This window comes from Pelmatolapia mariae, linkage group LG23 (genome assembly GCF_036321145.2).
Source record: "Pelmatolapia mariae isolate MD_Pm_ZW linkage group LG23, Pm_UMD_F_2, whole genome shotgun sequence".
In the NCBI taxonomy this organism is placed as follows: Eukaryota; Metazoa; Chordata; class Actinopteri; order Cichliformes; family Cichlidae; genus Pelmatolapia; species Pelmatolapia mariae.
The window spans coordinates 49,629,745-49,652,723 of NC_086246.1; the positions used below are offsets into that span (position 1 = coordinate 49,629,745).

The 22,979-nt window shown below is 41.4% G+C and overlaps 1 protein-coding gene across 1 annotated transcript in view; it reads right to left on the minus strand.

The window, feature by feature from the left end:
• LOC134619990 (voltage-dependent R-type calcium channel subunit alpha-1E) overlaps nucleotides 1-22,979 on the minus strand; it is a 110,797-nt gene that overhangs the window by 24,844 nt on the left and 62,974 nt on the right. Inside the window, exons 5-21 of the mRNA XM_063465836.1 lie at nucleotides 17,523-17,626; nucleotides 16,043-16,201; nucleotides 15,136-15,326; nucleotides 13,952-14,055; nucleotides 13,184-13,299; nucleotides 12,898-12,951; nucleotides 11,016-11,057; nucleotides 9,698-9,793; nucleotides 9,316-9,525; nucleotides 8,793-8,905; nucleotides 8,458-8,570; nucleotides 7,595-7,726; nucleotides 6,007-6,076; nucleotides 5,700-5,817; nucleotides 4,071-4,138; nucleotides 3,805-3,896; nucleotides 397-1,293 (exon numbers count right to left, since the gene is read on the minus strand). Coding sequence (XP_063321906.1) covers nucleotides 397-1,293; nucleotides 3,805-3,896; nucleotides 4,071-4,138; nucleotides 5,700-5,817; nucleotides 6,007-6,076; nucleotides 7,595-7,726; nucleotides 8,458-8,570; nucleotides 8,793-8,905; nucleotides 9,316-9,525; nucleotides 9,698-9,793; nucleotides 11,016-11,057; nucleotides 12,898-12,951; nucleotides 13,184-13,299; nucleotides 13,952-14,055; nucleotides 15,136-15,326; nucleotides 16,043-16,201; nucleotides 17,523-17,626 — 2,679 coding nt within the window. The remainder of the gene's footprint in view (nucleotides 1-396; nucleotides 1,294-3,804; nucleotides 3,897-4,070; nucleotides 4,139-5,699; nucleotides 5,818-6,006; nucleotides 6,077-7,594; nucleotides 7,727-8,457; nucleotides 8,571-8,792; nucleotides 8,906-9,315; nucleotides 9,526-9,697; nucleotides 9,794-11,015; nucleotides 11,058-12,897; nucleotides 12,952-13,183; nucleotides 13,300-13,951; nucleotides 14,056-15,135; nucleotides 15,327-16,042; nucleotides 16,202-17,522; nucleotides 17,627-22,979) is intronic.

Genomic DNA, 22,979 nt, shown 5'->3' on the forward strand with positions numbered 1-22,979 from the left:
CAATGAATGGTTGATGAAAGGACCTTAAGCTGTGGCATGCTAGTTCAAACAACTGCAAATCCACGCACACTTTGGTCAATAATTCCTCGCAGAAACGTTAGATTTAATTTTTGAAAACTGATATTAGATTAAATTCGGTTTGAATTTCATTAAAATGGTCAAAGGTGCATGAAAGAAAAAAAGCTATTAATTTGTTATCTTATTAGAAGTTATGTTTTTTCTCCATTGTATCTGCATAACATGTTGCTACATTTTTTCCAAGTCACACAATTAAGTATTGGGATTAAAATGTGATCTCCTGGGATGTATCTAACCTGGGCCCTCTGTTGGGATGGCATTCTCCCTTTCCATTTGATCACTCCATCGCTACTAAAAAGACATGTTTGTGTGTCTCACCTGCTCTCCTCATGCTTGGAGACGTCTCCCTCTTTGTTTTTAGCATCTTCTGCATGCTCTTCTGCTTTCCCAGGGTTACTCTTCTTGTCCCCGACGACAGAGCAGCTCGCCGCCTGGCCTCCGTTGGCAGGAGAAGACCCCTGACTTCTGATCCTGGTCTGATGGTCATAATGATACAAGTCCTTACTGCCCCTGTTTCCACCACGACCTCCCACATCTGGAGTCAGTGCCTCCCCATTATCTGGAGGTCTGAACTTCTTTACTGCCCTGTGTTGACGCTCACCATTCAATCTGGGGCTGTGACGCTCACTGACGTGTTTGTGACTCTGATTAACATCCAGGTTTTTGCTCTGAGGGATGGGCACTGAATTAGGCGGCTCTGGTATGTTCATGAACACAGAATCAGTGGGATCCGCTGATTCTGGCTCCACTGATTCGGGTATGTCACCAGACAGAGCTGCATCCAGTGGTACTTCCACAGATATGGAGGAGCCTGAAGGCTGGGTCTTGGCTGGGGAGGCTAGGGGATCTGTCAGATGCTTTATACTCCCTGACGGTGTTTGCATGGCCTTGCGGTGCAGCGAAAGTGGACGTACGTGAGCCTGGCTCGAGGCAGGAGGACCGTCTTTCTCCTCGGTGGGGCTACTGAACAGGATCTCTCGGCTGGACATCTGGCGGTGTCTCCGCAGCTGGCTGGTCCTCTGCTCCCACACTGACATGGTCAACCTCTTTCCTCTCTCTCTCCTGGACATGAAAGAGTTAGAGGGGTTGAGTGGTGGGGGTGGGCGGCCCTCCCTGACACTGCCATGGGCCTCCTCCAGGGAGCAGGCATAGGTAGGCCTGCTGCGGTGAATGGCTCGTTTCCTGTACAGATAGGGCCGCCTCCTGCGGCTTCCCCTGGAAAAAGGAAAATGAGGTACGATGTCAGCATATGTAGACAGAAAGCATTAAGCAGGTTTAAAATAAGGTTTCTGTAAGCTTTCGTGTTTTTATTTTAGCTGTCTTAATGTATAGATCTAGGTCTGTCATGGGTGATTTGGTTTGATTGAAACTCATTTTTTAATTTTTGATTTATGAAATGTACGTTTGCAGTCAACACATGTATATCACATTAACATCACAGCACACCGCAAGTGCTTGGGGTTGATGTTCGAGTGATTTACCAGTTACAAAGAGAAACTTCATCCAACATGAAGCAACTTTTTTGTTTTTCGATGAAGATGTCGGGTGAAAAAATAAGCCAGGAATTGTTGTGCGACTTGAAAAACAAAAATGCTAAGATGCAAAATGATGTCAGTGGAATAAGTCTTAGAAAAAAATGTAGCTTCAAATGATGCTGGAGAGTCGGAAGGTACAGGACAGAGCACGGACAGAACACCACACAGGATGAGTCTATGAGTGAGAGATTCAGAGAGTTGAACAGACAGCGTTACTTACTGGAGCGTGGACTCTTGTGTGATCCGTGTTATCAATGAGCGATTGGTTGAAAACAAGACATTAGTGCTTTGTAAGCAGAGACAAAACAGGCCAGGAGACACACAGCAAACTGGCGCCTCACACAAAGACGCGGCCATGAAAACAACTATCCAGACTGTTCGTGCCATTTACCAGCTGCTGTGAATTTATTATTCATTGCTTGAGGGAAGAAACTATTTTCTGAATTCTGCACACATAAATAAAATGAAATATTAATGCCACATTTATTCCGACTCTATTGTACACATTGCTTTGAAAAAAATATTCTCAATGAGATTAAATGGATTCCAGATGCTTTGGTGTGTGTCTCCGCTGGAGCCAAGCAGCACATTGACAAACAAGATGGTAACAGTATCAGAAACAATTAAACAACATTAATAAACATTAACAGTAAGCACAACATAGATAAAAAAGACATCTTGAGTAGACTGAAATGTTACACATTCTGAGCTACGGTATGAGGACAGGTAGAAAACACAGAGATGGGCTCCGTCAGCAAACAAAGAGTACATTTTCAGACACCCTTTGAACAAAACCAGCACATTGGGATGCAGCTCTGAACACGACTGCCACTTCAGAGCACTCACAAATTAGCATTCATGCTAGTAGAGCTAACGGGGGAATTCGAGTGCCGAGCTTCTAAATATTAGCTTGAAAATACTCGGAATACTGAGGAGTGTTTGAGAGTGGGATTAAAGACTTCCCGGTGAAAGAAAAACTGAGCACACACCAAAATGTTCCATTCTGGGTGAGTGCGCGCATATATTTCTGTTTTTCTTCCTTTGATCATGCTGACCAGAAGCATGCGTTTCCCAAGATGAGACAATAATCAACCTCCGACGTGCAGCGTCTTGCACTTTTTTAACTTAGGAAATGCTGCCATGCAAAAAGTTTCTTCAGGGCTAGCAGGGGCAGGCACTGCTACAGTTTCACTGCTGACATCAGAGATGAGACCCGAAACCCTTAAAGTTCAAAGTGTCCTCTGTCAAGTTGACCCTCCCAGTCTTCTCTACGGGCTCTGATAAGAACCCGGACCCTCGTCTGGTTCAAGTGAAGTTAATACTCAGCAATTTTCTTCTGTTTTGTTTTAATCTTTGTTTTCTTCATCAAGAACCTTTAACAAAAAGGGCAAGGTCTCAAGAATGAAAGACAGAGACAGAATAAATAAAGTAATTTATGTTAATATTCTGTGTTCCCATAGAATCTTCTTCATGCCCATGCAACAAACCGCTTGGTTCTCAATACACAGCGTGCATACAGAGCAGGAGGTCCCCACCTGTGTTCATGCACATGCACTTCCACCAACTATGTCAAAGCAATGTTCAATCAGTTCCCAAGGACAAAAAACAAAAGCATCTATTCTGAAAGCTGGAGACCTGGACACTGAGAAAATAAGGTCACATCATTTTATTAATAACATTTTCCAGTGAAAACATCTGCTTTGCAGAGGCACAGGCGTGTATTACTGTAATGGACACACCACCCTTAATTTGGATCCTAAGTAATCCTGTTTCCATAACAACTATGTCAGCACCTCCCACCCCAGAGTGGAGCCAGTAACCATGGAGACATAGACTTCAATTAGGAGCAAATTACAGAGCAGGGGTCAGGCAGAGGATAGATAGTAGACCTTTCAGTGGACACGTACCAATAAGTCTGGAGTGGGACAGCACCTAAAACCGATTCACTCGACAACCTCTAAGTGATGTTTAACTTTTACGAGCCAGCACTGAGAGACACTCGATTTAGTCATCGTTTGTACTGATGGCACATCTAACTGTTCTACATTCTGCAGTTTTATTAGTAATCCAAAATCTATTGCACCACATAGACTAGACACACTTCTTGGCTGAAGAAGGGAACAAGAGGGAGGACGAGATAGAGAGAGGGAGGAGAGAAGGTCAGGCAGGAGAGGCTGCATACAGCACTTACTCTGAGGACATGAAGGAGGACAATGGTCCAACCTCCTTCGCCTTCTGCAGAGCATGCTTCTGGTTGAACGCTGCCTCTGCTTCCTCTTCATCCTGATCAAAAGAAGAGAAGATGAAGAGGAAATGAACAGCTGTAACATCTGTAATTTTAAATAATGGAATAAAATCAGACAGCGAAAAAGAAAGAGGGGAGATTATTAAAACTACTCAGCATTAATAAAGAGAGCTGGATTAAATTAAGCTTTTTTGTTATTCATGTTTTATTACCTTTGTTAGCTCTTGTGCATTGGCAAGGTTATCCACAGCAATGGCCAAGAAGACATTAAGCAAAGTGTCTGGTTACACCTGTGTTAAGGACTAACAGATTAACGATGCACCACAGTACTGCAGACTGAAATCATAAAAACCACGTTGCACCTGTGCAACAGCACTGTGACAGCGACATTGTGTCCCTGTTCAAAAATGTTCAAGGTCTGACAACAATGACCATCAATGAGGGATGACTGTTGGCGCCAGATGGGTTGATTGGATGATTTTTACAATTTGCTGATCTACTGAGATTTTCCTCCACAAACATGTCTAAGGGTTTACAGAGAATGGTCCAAAAAAAAAAAAAACCCCTGAAAATATGCAGCGAGCGGCAGTTGTCTGGGAAAAAATGCCTTCTTACAGTAATACCAGTGGTCAGAGGACAATGGCCAGATTGCTTTGTGCAGTTACTCAAATAAGCACTTGCTCCAACCAAGGTAAGTGCATCTGTGAACACACGGCATTGAACACTGAAAAAGATGGGCTACAACAGCAAAGACCACGCCAGATGCCACTTCTGTCAGTTAAAAGCAGGAAATTGAGGCAACAATTTTGCATGGGCTCCCAAAACTGGACAACAGAAAATTGGAAAAACATTTCCTAGTTTGATGAGTCTTGATTTCTGTTGAGACATTTGGATGGTGGGGACAAAACACAAACAACACTAAAGCATGGATGGATCCTTCCTTCTGTTAGTGGCTCAGGAAGGTGATGCAATGTTATGGTGGATATTTTCTTTATTAGTACCAACTGAGCATCATTTAACACCTACCTTAGTATTGCTGCTAACCACCTCTTTACACAGTGTACCCATCTACTGGAGGCTGATTCCAGTAGGTTAATGCACCAAGTCACAAAGCTCAAATCATCTCAAACTGGTTTCTTGAACATTAAAATGAGCCCATATGACCTCCACAGTACTAAGATCTCGATCCTTTTGGGGTATGGTGGGACAGTTTTGCATTATGGATGTGCTACCAATAAATCTGCAACAACTGTGTGGCGCTATCATGTCAATAAGGGGCAAAATCTCCTGAGGAATGTTTCTATCACCTTGTTGAATCTATGTCACAAATAAGACAAATACGTTTCGAAGGCAAAAGGGCCAACCCAGCACTCGAAAGGAGTACCTAATGAAAGATCCAGTGAGTGTAGGTTTGGTTGAGACCGAATGATGTATATAGTTCTTTATGTATATAATAGTTCTTTACTTTTAACCACTTTCTAGTTAGCTGTAGGTAGTTTTTGTCCATTTGGTAAAAGAGAAATTTCCAAAAATGTAAAAAGCTTCCTCCTCCTATAGACAAAGGACAACTAGAAGGAGTTCATGAAGGACATCGAGCAGACGGTCAATATTATTGATCTGTCTGCTTCACATGTCTGTTTGTATACAGTGTCTTCCACTGTCTTAATTAGAATTCAAGAATCTAACACAAATCGATATGTTAAGCTTTACAAATGAGATCAAACGGGAGAGTGAACAATGGAAAAAATTGCTACAATTTCAGGTGCAATTAAGAAACATTAGAATAAACCTACGTTACATAATAACAGCAGGCTGTCTGTTATTTTTAGCATGAAGGATACAGTTTCCAAAAAGGGTGAGAACTATAAAGTAGACAGAAGACCACATGCCAGACTTTACTCCACCTTGGGAGCGAATACCGTTGTACATCACCTCGTTCCAGTCCTCTCCGGTAAGGATCTGTGAAAACACACCCACAGCACACAACCATGCAGAGCTTTGCTGATGAATCACCTCTAGGTCCACATTTATCAAAAATGTATACTTAAAAGCAATTTTCCTATATATTTTGATTAATAGTAATAAAGAAATGTGTAAAAGCTGTGTTGAAAGTAGACAGCACAGAAACTGTGAGGTTCATTTGCAGACCTGAAAGACGGTCATGATAGCTGCAGGGAAAGTGTCAAAGTTTGTTGGAGTGTAGTCTTCAAAGATGAACCTGTAAAAAACAAGTGACATTTATAATCAAGTACTCTGATACTGATACATTTATCCCCATGTCTGTCCAAATTTTAATTTGGACCTTTGGGATGTTACATTACTATTAGACCATTGTGTGAAACTGTGACAATCAGTGAATAATTCTTCCACTAAACCTTCCCTCACCTCGCCCCTCCCCGAGGTTGGTCTGCTGGAGGTTTCGTCCTGTTAAAAGGGAGTTCTTCCCTCCTGCTGTCGCCAAGTGCTTGCTCACAGGGGGTTGTCTCCCTATTGGGGTTTTCTCAGAATTATTGTTTACCTTACAATATAAAACCCCTCTGGGTGGCTGGTATTATGATTTGGTGCAAAAACAAAACAAAACAAAAAAACGGAATTAAACTGTCCTTAATTTTGACAGGATGTTTGAGCCAAATTTAAAGAAATTTCCACCAGGCACTCCTAAGACATTGCAATCACAATTATAGTGAAGTCAGATGAATAACTCGAAAAAATGAATGAATCAAGCCATAACGGCTGCCTGTGCAGAGGCATAAAAATCAGTCTACAAATGACAATCCAACGTATGACAGTCTGGCTAACAGACTTTTATGTTTTTGTCTTCTCAGTTTTGAATTCTAGAGGCCAGTTCATCACAAGGACATGCTTGTCTACCTCAGCCAGCTTTTATTGAGGAAAAAGCTTGTGGGAAAGGGCCTTTGACTCAGGGGGAAACCAGAAACAATAGCTGTGTGTGTGTGTGTGTGTGTGTGTGTGTGTGTGTGTGTGTGTGTGTGTGTGTGTGTGTGTGTGTGTGTGTGTGTGTGTGTGTGTCAAATGTAGAGTCTTAAATCTCTACTGAGCTCACACAGTGTCCTGGTATAATAAAAACAACCGCGAATAGGAGCATCTATTGCATTTATTATCTTCTCAGTTCAGTAAATAAGAATCTACTACACCATGAAGTCTGCTTCATCCTTATTATTATGTTTGTGAACGTGAATTTACAGAGAGGGAAACTTGAATTGAATTACAGAACTACAAAATGTGAATTTTACTTAAAGAGGTTCTATTATTCTCATTTTCAACTCCATATCTTTGTTCTTGAGCTCTGGCACAGCTGCTTTGCATGATTCACTGCTCATAAATGATCCTTGTTATCTTCTGATGGGACATGACGCAGCCGGTCTGCTGATCCACAGCCTGAAGCAAGCTATTCTAGTTCCTCTCCCTTAAGCCATCTTTCTTCTCATTGGCCGCCCCTCACAAATAAGCTTTCAACAGCAGATGATTGAAATGGCTATGACGTCAGAAAGCTCCATGATTGGTAAAAAACAACAGTCCGAAACAGACTGTTTACAGCAGTCTGAAGGCTTATCTTTGGTCTCAGAGGGATTACTGTAAAATAAGCTTGATTTTAGAAACTCCTGCCATTTTTAATATAAGCTTCTATCCTTTAAAAGTATATAAATGACAGATCACGAGAAGAAGTTTAATAGGTCTACTTTAAACAAATCTAGGAATCTATGTGGAGTCTTACCTTCCACCGAAGAGCTGCATGCCAAGGAGGGCAAAGACAACAATGAAGAGAAAGAGAAGGAATATGAGGGAGATGATGGACTTCATGGAGTTCATCAGAGAGACGACCAGGTTCCTCAGAGACGCCCAGTACCTTGAAAGCAATCAAACACCACATCAGTGTAAAGAAGATAAAAATGCACAGGTTTTGGATTCAGGTTTGTGCGGTCTATCACCCCATTAACAAGAACTTAAAGGGAAACATTTAAATCTAAAGAATATGTTTACAGCTGTTGTTGGAGAATGAAAAATAATGTGAAATAAATTATGAGCATATGAGAACAAAGCCTCTGTTTCTCCAGAGGAAGCTGCAAAACAACATTTCATAAATAAAGTGTCGTCTCTTTTGTTAGTGTTGTTTGGGTTTGAAAAATACCAGTTTGAATGAAAAAAGAAAAAGCATCACACAGTTAGAGCGAAGCGAGTTTAAGAGGCTCCTCATCCATGTTAGAGGCTCAAAATGCAAAACAAACTGAAATAAAACTTGCTTGAGAGGGGTTGAGTTTATATAGGGTAAGATTGACTAGGAAAGCGCACAGAGATGCATCGTGGGTAATACAGGTGTCACATTTTAACAAAGATGATGATGGAGTGGAGTAAAGAAACTAAACTCGGATTATAAACTGTCTACTGTTAGCTCAGTGTTATTATAGAAACTATGACATCACACTATCAAACATAAAGGTACCAGGTGGTTTGCTCTGTAGTTTAACATACAAAGGGACCCACATGTTACTAATACTGTTAGCCTTTGGTCAACAGGGAAATGTAAATAATATAAAATCTCAACAGATGGCGAAGAGTGAGAAAACCTGCAGGACTAACTTGGTGATCTTGAAGATCCTCAGCAGACGCAGTGCACGCAGGACGCTGATGCCAAAGGAAGTGCCAGGCCTGAAGAAACCCCACAGCACTTCAAAGATGCTGCCAACAATGACCTAAAGAGACATGCAGGCAAGTTACAGCGAGTTTACAAAGAAACGCATATTGATCAAAAAAGGACAAGTGGACAGATGTTACGGTCATGAAGAGGAGAAAAGGAGAGGCAAACACGGTGCAGAGACAGACGTGAAGAGAGGACTGATGCGGCACAATTTAAAAACGCAAGCATCTGAATTTTCTTAGACACAAATAGGAAGAGAGGGAGGCGGAGTACTGACGCTGCAGTCAAAGCAGTTGAAGGAGGAGTGGAAATAAAGACGTGGGCCCAAGCTGTACATCTTAAGGAGCATCTCAGTCAGGAACAGAGCGAGGAACAGAAACTCTGCATAGTCTGGAAACATAAATAACAAAGTTATGTCAATCAGTGCTCTCCACCACCGAATGCAATGACTGAGAAGCTGTAATAATGCCTAGGTTGAATGATTAGGTTGTATTTAACTTACACTAATGGCTTCTTTTTCTTGTAAATAAAACAAAGAATCGTCGTTTCATGTTTTCTATAACTGTCACTCAAGTGGTGGCTGTGAGTGGAAGTTTGTAGTGAAGAGCTGTCATTTTTATTAGCTAGTCTGTTATTTTCCTCTTTTTTCTTAGCTGTAGATTTGTACATTTTCATTATTTGGAGCAAAGTCAACCTTTGCTTTTAAAACTGGACAGTGAAAGATTTCAAGCCGGACAAATGACTGACTTCCAGAGCATGTCTCATTTTGCAAAATGCTACCACAATGAGTTGTGACTCACAGAGAAAGTTGGAGAGCCATACGGGTTGGTTATGGTGAACAATGGCTACACACAGTGTGTTGAGAGCCACAAGGCCGAGCACAGTCCAGTAGAAAGTCTGTGTCTTCACCATGCGGCGGATGGAGATGCGCAGGAGACGTTCCTTACGGCGGAAATATGCTGTCGGACCTCGCTTAGTGCTCCGGATACTCGTTCTGGTCATGGGGATGCCTTGGGGGGGGGACAGGGAGACAAACTGTGGTCGAATAGATCTAGTGTAGCATGTTCCCACTCTGAGTCTTAGAAAAATCTGTATTTAAAACTGCAGCAGGGCTCAGCGTGCACCTGCTGGTGTTTGACTTTCTGTGCCCATATGTCTGAGCCTTTGCGCACTCCCACTCACCCACAGAGGAGATGTCACCATATTGTTCCTCCCCTGGTTGCCCTTGACGCACCACATCCATGCCTCTCCTCTTGATGGTGGTGGCTCGCTTCAACACTGCAGACAGAGCAGAAATGTAAAAAAGTCCCAGAACAACCTGTTCAAGCTGCACGTGTCAAATTTGAGAAATGACACTGTGAGGGCAGCGACACAAGGCTGATTTTGGGTGAATGTGGCCAGAAAACAGAATTAACTATTTGCTATTGTATTGAATATTTAGAGTAGAGGAATTCTTAACCACACCCCTAAACTGCCTTGTGCATAACCACCCTCATATTTAAAAAAACAACGTCCATAGTTGGACCAAGGCATTATGCAAGTATGCAATGAAAAGAATGAAAATAAATGATGAGAAGAAATCAAAGTGAGAGTAAAATGCATGTCAAGCTACAGTCTGTGAAGTTTCAGCTAAAAGGGCAAATTCAGCTCAATAACGCTGCAGCTAAATGAGACAAAAATGATCATTTAATGTTGGTGCAATGATCCAAAAAGCTGAATGCAAATCTTCGGATGCTTCTTCATCATGGCAAACCATGCTCCGAGGCTGTTTAACAGTCCATGCATTCCTCTTTTTTGAGCCGTTACCGAGTGCTCCCGTACAGCACAAGCACACACACACACGCCGTGCAGCGCACACATGCTGGAAGTGGACGTGATGAGCCTGTTTTGACCTTTTTCACTGACGGATGTGTTTATGATTACCTTTTCATCTTATCCTACCCCTTCCCACACCTTTCCTCTGTGTTGTGATTTCTGAATCTACTTGCAGGCAATATTTGCTTGGGGACTTTTTAATAAACCACTGATCAAACATGCACGCACACACGCAGGCGCACACACGCAGCCTTTTCGCACACAGCAGTGTTTTCTAATGGCAGACCAGACTCTGGCAGACAGAGTCCTGCCAAAACACACACGCTCAGTCACACATGCATATAAGCACATCCATACGGCTGCATTTTGAGACTGGTGGTTGCTAAGGCAACTGCTGTGCACCACCTTTCTTTTTAATCAAAGCTATAAGAGCATCTACATTTATTGTTATCACAGCAGCTGCAGCCACTGTGTGTTTCTGCTACAGGTTTGTGTTGCACAATTAAACGTAACCACTGTGTCTTTGTAGAAGAACATCCTTGAAGGATTTTCTTTCCTTTCTCTAAGAGTTTGTTTCTCTGCTTATTAGTGGCCGCACATGTGTGTGTTTGTGTTTGTGCTTGTGTGTGGTAAAATGGGGTAAGAAGTGGGTTACGCAAAGTGCAGAAGAGAGAAGGGTTCTCACCATAGACACCACCTGTACTCCACTCTGGGAGCCTCCTGAGAGCTGCCAATCAATCAACATTTAATAAAAAGCCCTGCTAGAGCAGCGAGTAAAGGTCACAGTAGTGTTGAGAGGGTCAGAGTCAGAGCAGCACTAAGCTATCCGTTGGGCACTGTATCTAATGACAAGTTTCACACTATCAGTGCTCTCTGTGTGGCAATTGTTGAGACAGATGGTATCGTATGAGTAATTTCTACAAATGCACGACATCAGCAAAACATCCTGAACTTCTACACTGTGCTGCGTATTTAGAAGTAGATATAAAGATGGGTTCCCACCTATTTAATGTGAGCCTAAGGCTAAAGTCAGCTCGGTACATTTTCATAATGACATAATGGTATAAAAAGATGTTTTATGGTACATCCTGATCCCCTGATATTCTTCAGGATCTAATAATACATCACAGCATCATTTAAGGCTTTGACAAGAAAGCTCAGCCAACCTTTTCCTCATTTTACTTTGTGCATGCAAACTTACCTATTGATCTTAACAAAGCATTATGTTTACCATGAGCACTAACTTAATTTATTAATATTATTATTTTTACAGGTATTTGGTAACCAGCTATTAACTACAGAAATGTGCATTTTCAGATGCTGATGGTCCTCAAGTCAGGTGATCATCAAAACTGGTGAGCTACATTTGAGCATAGACTGCATGTATATAAAAGGCGGACACACACTGATTCTTGAAGTCCTGTTTTGAAACCTCAAAATGAGCGTTTTAGCTGCGGCCATCTTTGTCTCTTTAAATCAGACGTGACAAGCAAATGGAGCGCTGCACGCTAATACAGCAGTGCCTCGTCAGTCAAAAGGTAGCCACCATATTGTTTTCACTAAGTTTTTAAACTTGCAGTTGAGTCCATATATAACAGGAGGTCATACAGCAAGAATGTAGATTCTATCTTAAGGATAAAGGATTTACGGCACTGCGTTTGTGTTCGTATTTGCCTAAGTTCAACTTTGTCGACTACTGATTGCTGTCACCAGCCTGGAGTGTCACAAACAACCAGTCTGTGAGCTGCTGCTGCCTGTGCTGGCGTTGGTTCTTCAGCCAGCTGCAGCGTGGAGCAAAATTACAACATACGAAAAGCTTAAGTAAAATGAGTGTAACAAACAATCACCACAGCAGCCACCGTTTGTGCTTTTTGTGCAGTTTTCTAATCCCTGATGTTGTCAGCCAGTCAGCATCGTCCTTGGTGAGCTGCATGCTGTTTTCTTTCTTTCTTTTGTTTTTTGAGGACTGCACACAAACAACTCTGTGTAGGTAAATACCGACACAAACGCACACAAACGCAGTATTGTAAATCCTGCATCATACAATCGGACTACTTTTTGCAATCAGATGAGTTTAAAAAGAATGCACGGTTTTCAGATCAAGAGGCCATGTCCATCTCTTATATTTATGCTTTTGAGATATTTCTGAGTAAATGCTAACTCAGCATAGTAACAGTTAAGAAGCATGTCATTGTTTTATTCATAAACTGAAACATATACAAACTGAAACTTTGACTGGATGCTGGCAATAAAAAATCAGAGGATTACTAAAGTTATTAGGAGTTCTTCCACAAGCAAGAATAAAGTCATTATCACATTTCAATGAACAGTCTGGATCAGCTTGAGCCACAATAGAAGCCAAAAATGAACAACCACAATGAAAAGAAATCCTAACACTGGAAAGACTTCTTATTCCTATGTCTGAATCTTAAACAGTGTGTGCCAATCTAAAGCCGATCCGCAGTGCAAAAAATAATAGCATACATTTTTTAAAGCATATCTGCCAGCATGAACTAAGGTAGCATGTACTGCAATAGCAGGAAAAACAAAGATCCCTGTTGACTTACCATCAAGGGCAGAAGGTCCTGGATTTTTATTCTCCTCTGCAAGCATAACTTCCTCTATGAAAAAAAGAGTATGGTCAGAACTGAGCAGCTGATGGTTCACATAAAGGAGCTCTACCGCCATCTGTTGTGATATATTTACAGCGTTTTTGTTGCAAAACGTAACGCTTATATGTTGCATCTAATACCTCCCATGGTTCACAACTGACAGGATTATAGAAGATGAAAGAAATTATTATTTTTATTTCTCATTGAGGAAAAGTTCATCTGTGACTGGGACTAAAGCCACCTGCTCTGTCGATCCAGGCCCGATAGCCGTTGAGCTCTCTCTCAATCTGCTGTTGGCGTCTCAGCTTCATGAAGGCCCTGCGATTTTCAACTCTCTCTCTCTCCTTGGCAAATTCTCTGCAGAAGCAAACAGAAGAGGCGTACTTTTAAAGGCCACAGGGATACAGTATTCCTCTCGAAGAAAAAGCTATTGTTGTCTTGAACTTAATCTCTTCTCTCTCCCTGTGGAGATAATGACAATGGATCCTGAACTGACCTTTCTGTAAAACTAATTAACTTGCATAGACACCGTCTAGTGAAATGGTTTGATTTGGCAGCAGATAGTTTGTCAGTAATTCTATTTATCGGTGAACAAAGCAAGTCTAACTCGTGTGATCTTAAACCAACAAACAAACCAAGCTGACTGTATGGCTGCAGCCCATCTCAGGGAACGACGAGGCCAACACAGATGTAGAATACCAGAGCCCTAAACCTGTGTCTGTTAGCAAACTACACAGTAACTCTAAACAAATGTCGTGTGTAGACTGACTAAACGCTTACTTGAACCAGGAAGATGTCATTTTAATTTCATTTTCTATTCTAAATCTTTAATTTGGCTGTTTGCTGATGACACCCCTTTCTTCTAGCTCACAACTATTTGATAGAGGATGAGAAATGAAAAAGCCAGTGAATTAAAAAAAAAAGAAAAGAAAAGAAAAATCCCCTTAAATTTACATCAGTGTTGGAACAGGCTGAACCTACGACAGATTAAAAATGTCAGTGGACCTACCCAGAGAGGACTCCCAACACCAGGTTCAGGACAAAAAAGGAGCCGATGATGATTAGAGGGATGAAGTAAAGCCAGTTCCATCTGGGGCCCAAGGCATCGTCGGTCTGAAATATATATATATAAAAATCTTAGCTAGTTCAAGACAGCTTGGAGCATGACCCATGCTGCCACAGGGAAAGACAGCAGAAAGACACAGGTGTAAGGTTCAGGTCTGCAGGCAAGGAACCGATACAGATATTGTGTCCATAGATCTGTGGGGAAGAGGTTATTCTCTTGGACATCATTAGATAACATGTTGTTTCTTTATTTTATAGCACCAGGACCTAAGCATGACAACATAACGCAACATAATGCTGTTTATTCAAGTGGCTTTAGTTTTTGTGTACACACCGCAGGTGCATATTTCTCTTAAACCCCAGTACGTCTTCACTGTCCGCAGATCATTTTCAGCAGCACAGTAGTGCTGATGTCATCCTTTTCTGTCCTCTGTCGGTCCTCACTCATCGGTAAAGCTCATTCACCATCACTTTAGACGACATAATGCAATCAGTCTGGCAAATCGTATGCCTCCATCCATCTCAATAAAAACTGAAAGAGCAGGCAGCTGACCGCAAATTGCACCCTGGCACAGCAGCGTGCATTTTGCTTTACTGAGATAAAAGCAGAAGCATACAAGCAAAAATGAACAATTAAAGCCTGTGCATGTCATGCATCCTTTTTTTTAGTGTTCTTCATATTGAAGAAAAACAGTAAAACCTCCACAAACTGTCCTGCTCGCCATTATTTTTATTCAATTACTAACTGAATAAAAATAATGTTAAGCGGGACACATAACAGAGGTTAGAGTCGTTATTTCTAGATTAAACTTTTGAGACAACTCACAACACTCACAGGAGATCTCAGAGGTCTTAAAATGGCAGGATGAGAACTAAAGAAAACCAACGTAGCTCTTTGCAATCATCACCTACTAACATATTCCCCCATATTCTCCATCCGCAGCTAAACTACGTCAGAGGTCGCAAACATCCACTTAGCAGTCATTAACATCCTGCAGCTAAAGCTGCTTTCTGTTCATTGAGGTTAATGGAGTCTGAATTGTAACAAACTACTGCTATGCTTTAATAATTTGCAGCAATCCAGCAAAATACTATGAATGGCAGAGCTGTGCATGTTAGCTATCTTACATTGTAGAGTACAGTGGTCCATCCTTCCATGGTGATACACTGGAAGACGGTGAGTACAGCAAACAGGATGTTGTCAAACTGCGTGATGCCATCATTGGGCCCGATCCAGGTATCGTTGCAGGTGTATTTGGCGGGACACTTACGCACGCCACACGGAAACTCGACCTCAGATGAGTCCATAGTCTCATTTTCTGAAGAGAGAGATGAAAAGTGAGAAAAACAGACCCACAGTAAGACAAGTGAAAGTGAAAAACCTGATCTGGTCCACTTTAGGATTTAGCATGAAACGCTTAAACCAATCAATGTCCACTTTCTAGTAATCTGACCATCTATCGACACAAAATACTCGAGTATGTCTGTGTTATCAAACTGTCCATTCAGCTCGTGTGTGACAGGAGCTGCTCGGAGGTTAATGATATCTATGAATGTACAATGAGCCATTGTGCCAGCCTGCATTGTTGGGTTTAATTATACAGAAGAGGGTTTGGTTTGATCACATCTCCAGGTGCAGCCTAGTATGGTGTGTGTCTGTGCCCATGTGTGTATGCATTTGTGATTATGAGTACAGAGCTACTACCTAAAGAAGTGCATAAACATGCATGAGACTGCTGTACACAAACATAACTTATCCATGAGACAATGTTGCCTCTTTGACATTCAAAGATATATAAATAAAATATCTTAATACTTTCAGAAATGAGGTAAAAAAAAACAACCCTGTGTATGCGCATAAATATCCCTATGTTCATGTGTGTACAACTGAGTAACAGACCTATTAGTTACTTGGATAGAAAATGCAATGGCTTCTTAAAGATAATAGCCAATCAGCAAACAGTGAAAGAGATAAGTCACTGGACCATAAGTAACTAACATATGTGAAACAAAGATGAACTCTGAGCATCTGTACCCAGGATCCCAGGCTTCGGTTTGCAGCTGTAGTGGAGTTTGCCGCTGTAAAACTCTAAACCGATGATGGCGAACATGAGGATCGCAAAAAAGAGTAGCAGACCAATCTGTAGCAGAGGGACCATGGCCTTCATTATAGACTTCAAGACTATCTGCAGACCTGGAGGGAGAGCACACACACACACACACACACACACACACACACACACACACACACACACACACACACACACACACACACACACACACACACACACACACACACACACACCAATTTAAATGCATCAGCTGAAGCTTCTCATAAAATCCTTTTGGACTTCTTTCTAGTGAGAAATCGCTACAAAGTGCAAAGTGTTGCAAATCTGTTGAGATAAACGAGGACATTATGTTTGAAAGAAGGAGGTTATGCTTCTGCTATTGTTTGTGTGTGTGTGCGTGTAGTTCTTTGTATTTGTAAACATAATAAAACTAATAAAACTTTGTACGGGTGTTGCGTGGGGTGATGTTAATAATAATTCAAATTTTAGCTGACATCTACTAATTAAGGTCAACTAAATGATTTATTGGTGGAAAATAAAGAGAAGTTAAACTATGATTTTTACAAGTGTGGTGTGTGTTGTCAACATGTAGAAAGTATTGTATAGAGATTTAAACTATTATGTCACATTTGACCTTTGAACTCTTCTGCATGGTCAATAGATTGATCTTAAAGTCAAAGTGATGATAATGCTAACATAGAGCGATTTAAAATGGATACAGGGACAGGGATAATGTGGTGATTTTAAGTATCATGTTACTTTTGACCTTTGACCTCTTCTTTAAGGTCAAAATTTCCAGAAAATGTCTTTTAATTTTTAAACTTTCCCTAAAGTGCTGCTGCCTTTGTTTTATTGGCTATATTAGGAAATGATACTTGTATGTGGAGATTCTAAATATCACATTTGACCTTTGACCTCACCTTTGACATTTTACATCTGCCTTTCTTTCAAATTGATCCGAAAATGTGTCATAACTTTAAAGAAAGTTCTGTGACGAGAACGAATGAGCTGCCTAGTTAGCTAGAAATATATTGTAGTTTAATATTATAAAATAAGCTCAAGTCATTCACGTCCAGTTATAGCTGTTATCTATTACCTACTCCTACATAATGCTTACATACAAAACACGACACTGTACTATTCCCCTAAAAGTAAGCGAGCTGCCTTGGTGGAGGTTTGTGCTCTCTGAGTGCTTCTTGTTTGACTGATACAATGTTATTGATTAGTTTTCCAGAAGGCTCTGAGGCAATACCTTAAATAAAAACAACAGCTGTCCTTATGCTGATACCAAATATCAGTATTTGCCAATAACGGGGTTGCTTTTATTTTGCCACTTGCTTAAGCTTACCCATTAATCCTCTTTATCACAAGCAGCCTGCGCATACATAGATCCAGATGAAAAGGACAACAACGGCATATTGATTTAGTATACGTGAGACTCACTGGGGATGCCCGAGACCAGCTTGAGAGGTCGAAGTACTCGCACAGCTCTCAACGTCCTCAAGTCCACAGAGATGTTCATATGTGCCCCTGCTGCAGCCAGGATCCTTAACGAGCAAACGCGTGTGCATGTGTAAACCCACACAAACAGAAGACAAAGAGAAAGAACAGGACTGTCACTGTTTCGCAGATGCACATTAATACCACAATTTCATGCTCTGTAGGCTGCGCGGAGCCGTGTCAAAAATAAAAACACGAGGCCAGCGCGCACAGTGTCGGAGGACGGCTGCAGCGCTTAGATAGCGACTGTGATGACGAGAGGGTCTCCGGCAGGCGAAGAACACAGAGGAGAAACAACAACAATGATTATTTGGGGGACTTTTGGCTCTTTCCGTCTGTGTGGGAGGACGGCCGTGACAACTGCTATTTAGGGGGAGAACAAAGAAAGCAGCTCCATCAGGAGAAGGCAGGACACCCTCAGGCTGAAGGGACGCGAAGCTCGCGGACAAACACACATGTGGACACGCACACGTTACAAACACGCCAGCCTTTTATGCTCTACACAAAGCCCTTCACAGGTCTCATTTTCACTTTGTTTGTCTTGTTTTCTCTCTAAAAAAACACCTCTGTGGCCTTCAGTCCTCAAAATGACAAGAAAGAAAAAAATCGTGTCTGGTGATCTCACCCCTGGTCTCTCATTAGTCTGCCCTCCTGCTTCCCCTTTCTCTCTATCCTCATATCTTGCCCTTCATCCCTAAACCTCTCTCGTCCCCTCTCCCCCCCTGCTCTCCCCCTCTACCTGCCATTCAACCACCTTCCCAATTATACTCCACCTCTGATTCATTCTGTTTTTACGTTGTCCACCGACCTGAGCACTTATTTATTCCACTTTCACCTTGATGCCTGCAGAGTGGGAGGCAGAGAAGGATGAAGAAGTGAGGTATAAACAAAAGAAAAGCAGTGCAGGGGGATTAGAAGATAGGTTTGCTAAGGGAAGAGTGATACAGCATTTTATTTCAGGACCGTACTTATGATCAAAAAGTAAAGACATAGACGAGCTAAGCAAACTGAAAGGTGGATTATCACAGATGATTTATGGTATCATCTTTATGTGCAGTAATTTGCTCAACAGTAATTGCATACTTGATTATCACACAGCTAGAAACGCAGCATCACAGACCCAATTACATTTCTGTGATAGAGTGGTGAGAATTAGTTCGGTCTGTACTGTTAGAAGACAAGGAGTGTCATTTGATTTAATTATGAAAAGAAAGAAAAAAGATAAAGAGATGGGGGACGAGGAGACGAGAGAAGGATTAAAATAGCTCCCCGTCATCCACGCAGATATAGAAATAGAACTGCATTCACACCTGAAGCCACTCCCTCCTCATCCCAGTCTCAACAGTTCACTAACGCGCTGATTATTCCTGTTTTCTCTCGTCTCCTTCCCTCCTTTTAATCCAATCACTTGCTCCGCTCCCTCCTGACACCGCCGTCATTTCATCCTCGACCTCCCTCATCTTTCCATCTTTCTTCAGACCGTCAGTCCTGGCTGCTCTTTAACTGTTATGGCGATGAAGGCTCTAAAAATGGCTTTCTCACTCAGTCCGCTGATATTCAGCGGACGTCCCAGGCTCCGTTTTGCAGCAACAACCATTTGCAGAAGTTAGATTGTGTTTTGGGACCTTGGTGCAACCACAGTTAGAAAAGTCCAAAAACATTTTTGGGGTAAAAGTTTTTGCTTGTTTGTTAGGTTTTGACACAACATTTCTAAATAACATATTATAGCCATACTAAGCATACTGGTAGTTACTGCTAAAGCCTACTAATACAAAAATAAATGACTCATAATATGAAAATGGATTGAGGCCATTAGAGCTAAGACACAGATGTATAGAAGCTTGCTTCCTCTGCTACAAAAATTAAAAAAAAGCCATCTGTAAGTCAATATTTTGGGTAATAAATAGACATATCAGCACCAAATTAACCTATATGTTATTAGATTTATTAGGAAAAAAATATATACACATATATATCTAATGAAATGTTGCAGAATGCTTTCACTAACAATTCCCTCTGCCCCACAGCCTGCTATACTCATTACTGTTACAGACATATTGCACATTACAGTCGTCTGGCCATTGGCACCACCTACGTGATGGACATGAGGAAGGTGAAGGTTGGCCTCAGAAAGTGGCAGATTTAAATCAGCCAAGGGAAGCACAACACATGGCCGATTTGGCTGAAAGAAGGAGTTTGGCACCTCCCGGTAGACTTCCTTCTCGGTAATGCAGGAATATTCATTTTTAGTGGTATTAGTCACCATTTTATTCATGAACACCATGAAGTGGTCCAGAGTTAAAGGATGAAATAAAACAAACACAAATAAGTGTTGGTTATTCAGCAGTTTCTTTTAGTTTTTCAATAGATTTCTGAAAAGAAGATTCAAAATAAAATTAATTCGGGAGCCTTTCACAGGGCTAGCTACACCTACAACTGAAGGGGGTCCTATGGCAACAAGGGGGTTTGGGTTACCCTTGTAATAAATTTTTAGACAACCTAACTGATCTCGGGGACAGCTCAAAGCTCAAAGGTGACTGGTGTTTCTGAAAATTAATAAAGTCGCTTTTAGTCACTGGGATCTGTCAGACAGAAAAATGTGTCTGTTCACTCTGAACATGTCTGCGAGCGTTATATGAGACGCACTGTAGTGAGCTTAGCCGATGCCCTGGTCAGAGTTGTCAGCCATGATAAGTGAGTAACAATGACATACCCTGCAGAGGTGACAGCTCCCTGCTGCGTGACAAATCTGGCGTGACAGCTGTCGTGCCGTGATACTGATAACGTTGTGACTTATGCTCCGTGTCACTGTTGAGCTGTTAACGAATGTGATGTGAGCGCACCTGGATATTGTAACGACATTAATTACCGGTCTGCAGCTTTAGAGTCACAGGATCAGTTTTGTGTGTTAAAATAAGAATTCAAATTATATTCCAGCAAATCCTCTTTTATTTTTCTTAAATGATTGATTATGTGTTATGGAATCAATTTAAATGTGTACAACACACTGTGACAGGGCGTGGTCTGCGGTGCCGCTGCAGGGAAGGTGGATGCACCTGCACGGCATCCACAAGCACGCCTCTGTGCGGACTGATGTCATGTTGTTGTTGTTGGAGTGTTCGGCTGAGCTGGAAAGCTGCGACCGTGTGATTGTGTATGGCAACCGTGAGCATGTCATCAGGTCTGCCGTGGACTCTGTTACACACACAGTAATCCATATTGTATTTTGCCCATTGTAACGTGTCATTATTTGACACTGCAACACCTCTAACACTATTCAGAGAGCCATTCCTCACTTACAGCATTTGCCATTTCTCCAAAATGAACCCTTGCAACAGCAAGAGCATGAAAATCAAAGGTGTTACAAGGAACATTAATATGATTTTAATGATTCCCTTCCATTAAAACCCCACAGCGCATCCACGCAGGTGTTTTCACTTATGCTGACTGATGAAAGCTCTTTTAAGGACTGTGTGGGCGTCTACCAGTTGGGCTTGATGGACACGTGATAGGTACACTGTTATTATTTTATTAGTGCTTAACAGTTTTGTTACACTACATTTGTAACACTGTTATAGTAAAAACAAAAAAAAAGCAAAAAAATACAGGTGTAATTAGCATGTTAACTAAAAACACCTGTGTGGGTCTGCGGGGGCCTTAAGTGCCTCAAGCAAGCATGCACAATATGGCACCACAGAGACCGGTTACTCTGTCATTAGCACTGTTATTTACATCTGCATTTATCCTTCTAACTGAAAGTATCTGCCATTTAAAAGAAGAACGATGGGTCTATGGTTTTATTTGAAATCATTTACTCATAGCTGGCACATTTTTAGAATTTTTGTTTAGAAAGTTAACTATAAATATCGCTCTGCTCTGATAAAACGAGTGCTTGAAGAACACAAATTTAAACTATCTCTAAATCAGATTTTTAGATTAACTGATTAATTCGGGTAAACTACAGTTAATTTTGCATTATTTTCTATGCATTGCCAGGATTTGAGATTATCATCAGTTTTTACTTCAAGTCAGCCAAGATCAGTGACAGTTGCAGAGAATTTTATACCAGTCATAAAAATCCTAAACGAGGAGGATGAAGGATGGTGCCATATGAGGATTGGTCTCTGGGAGAAAAGACAAAGAAAATACAGTTAATTTCTTTTCATTATTTCTAGGCAATACCTCTCTTTTCCCCTAAAAATCCTTTATAATCAAAGTGTATTTTTCAGTGGTGGTTCTCTGTTACATGCCTCGCATGAAACAATTTGCTGAGAACACATGGGCTGAAGTAAGATATGCATTTGTAATCATTACAGAAAGAAAGAACAAAAACCCTTCAGAGCCAAGTGCCACAAACTAGCTATGCCCACAAAGGAAGATAGAGATAATCTGACAAAGACTCTAAAGAAGACCAGACTATTTATACACATGAAGGTAATCAGGGAATTGGCTCCAGGAAGGTAATGACGCACAGGTCTGAATAATAACCACAAAACTGCTGAGGAAGTGAAACTGGAAACAAGACACCAGAGACACATGCTGACCAGAGCAAAGCAGGAAAAAAGAAGAATAACTGGATAACTACTAACTAAGAATAACAGAAACACAGAAACACGATCTAACTGGACAGTGGGAATGTTTTATTTTTTTAATGTTTTATTTTGAAGGTTAGATCTTTGTGTGGCTTCCATGTTGGTACTTCTATTCCTGTTAGTGTTTGATGTAGTTTACGTGTTCCTTATGACCTTTTCCTCTTTGCACTTCTTGTTTGGCTTTTTGTGCACGTCTGACTCAGTGCAAGTGCAAACTGGATTTTCTGTTTGGGTTGAAATGTTGATTTATCATCATGGGTAATAAGGAGCAGCTGTAAATTACTCTTCATGCCAGTGTAGGATGCTCCGTGTCCACCATTCTCCCTATTTGGACAACACTAATAATAATAACAATAATAATAATAATAATAATAATGGATTGCATTTATATAGCGCTTTTTGAGACCCTCAAAGCGCTTTACAATGCCACTATTCATTCACTCTCACATTCACACACTGGTGGAGGCAAGCTACAGTTGCAGCCACAGCTGCCCTGGGGCAGACTGACAGAAGCGAGGCTACCATATCGCGCCATTGACCCCTCTGGCCAACACCAGTAGGCGGTAGGTGAAGTGTCTTGCCCAAGGACACAACGATCAAGACAGACAGATCGAACCGGCAACCTTCCGGTTACAGATGAGCTTCCCAACCCCCTGAACCACGGTCGCCCCACTACAAAGTGGCAACCTCTAAACAGTCCACTCCAGAGTGAGGAGTGACTGATTTTGGACACAGCCACATCCTAAAGTCAACTGAAGGACCTCTGTAATGTTGAGGGATACAGAATAGTCGTGATTGCCCTTACTTC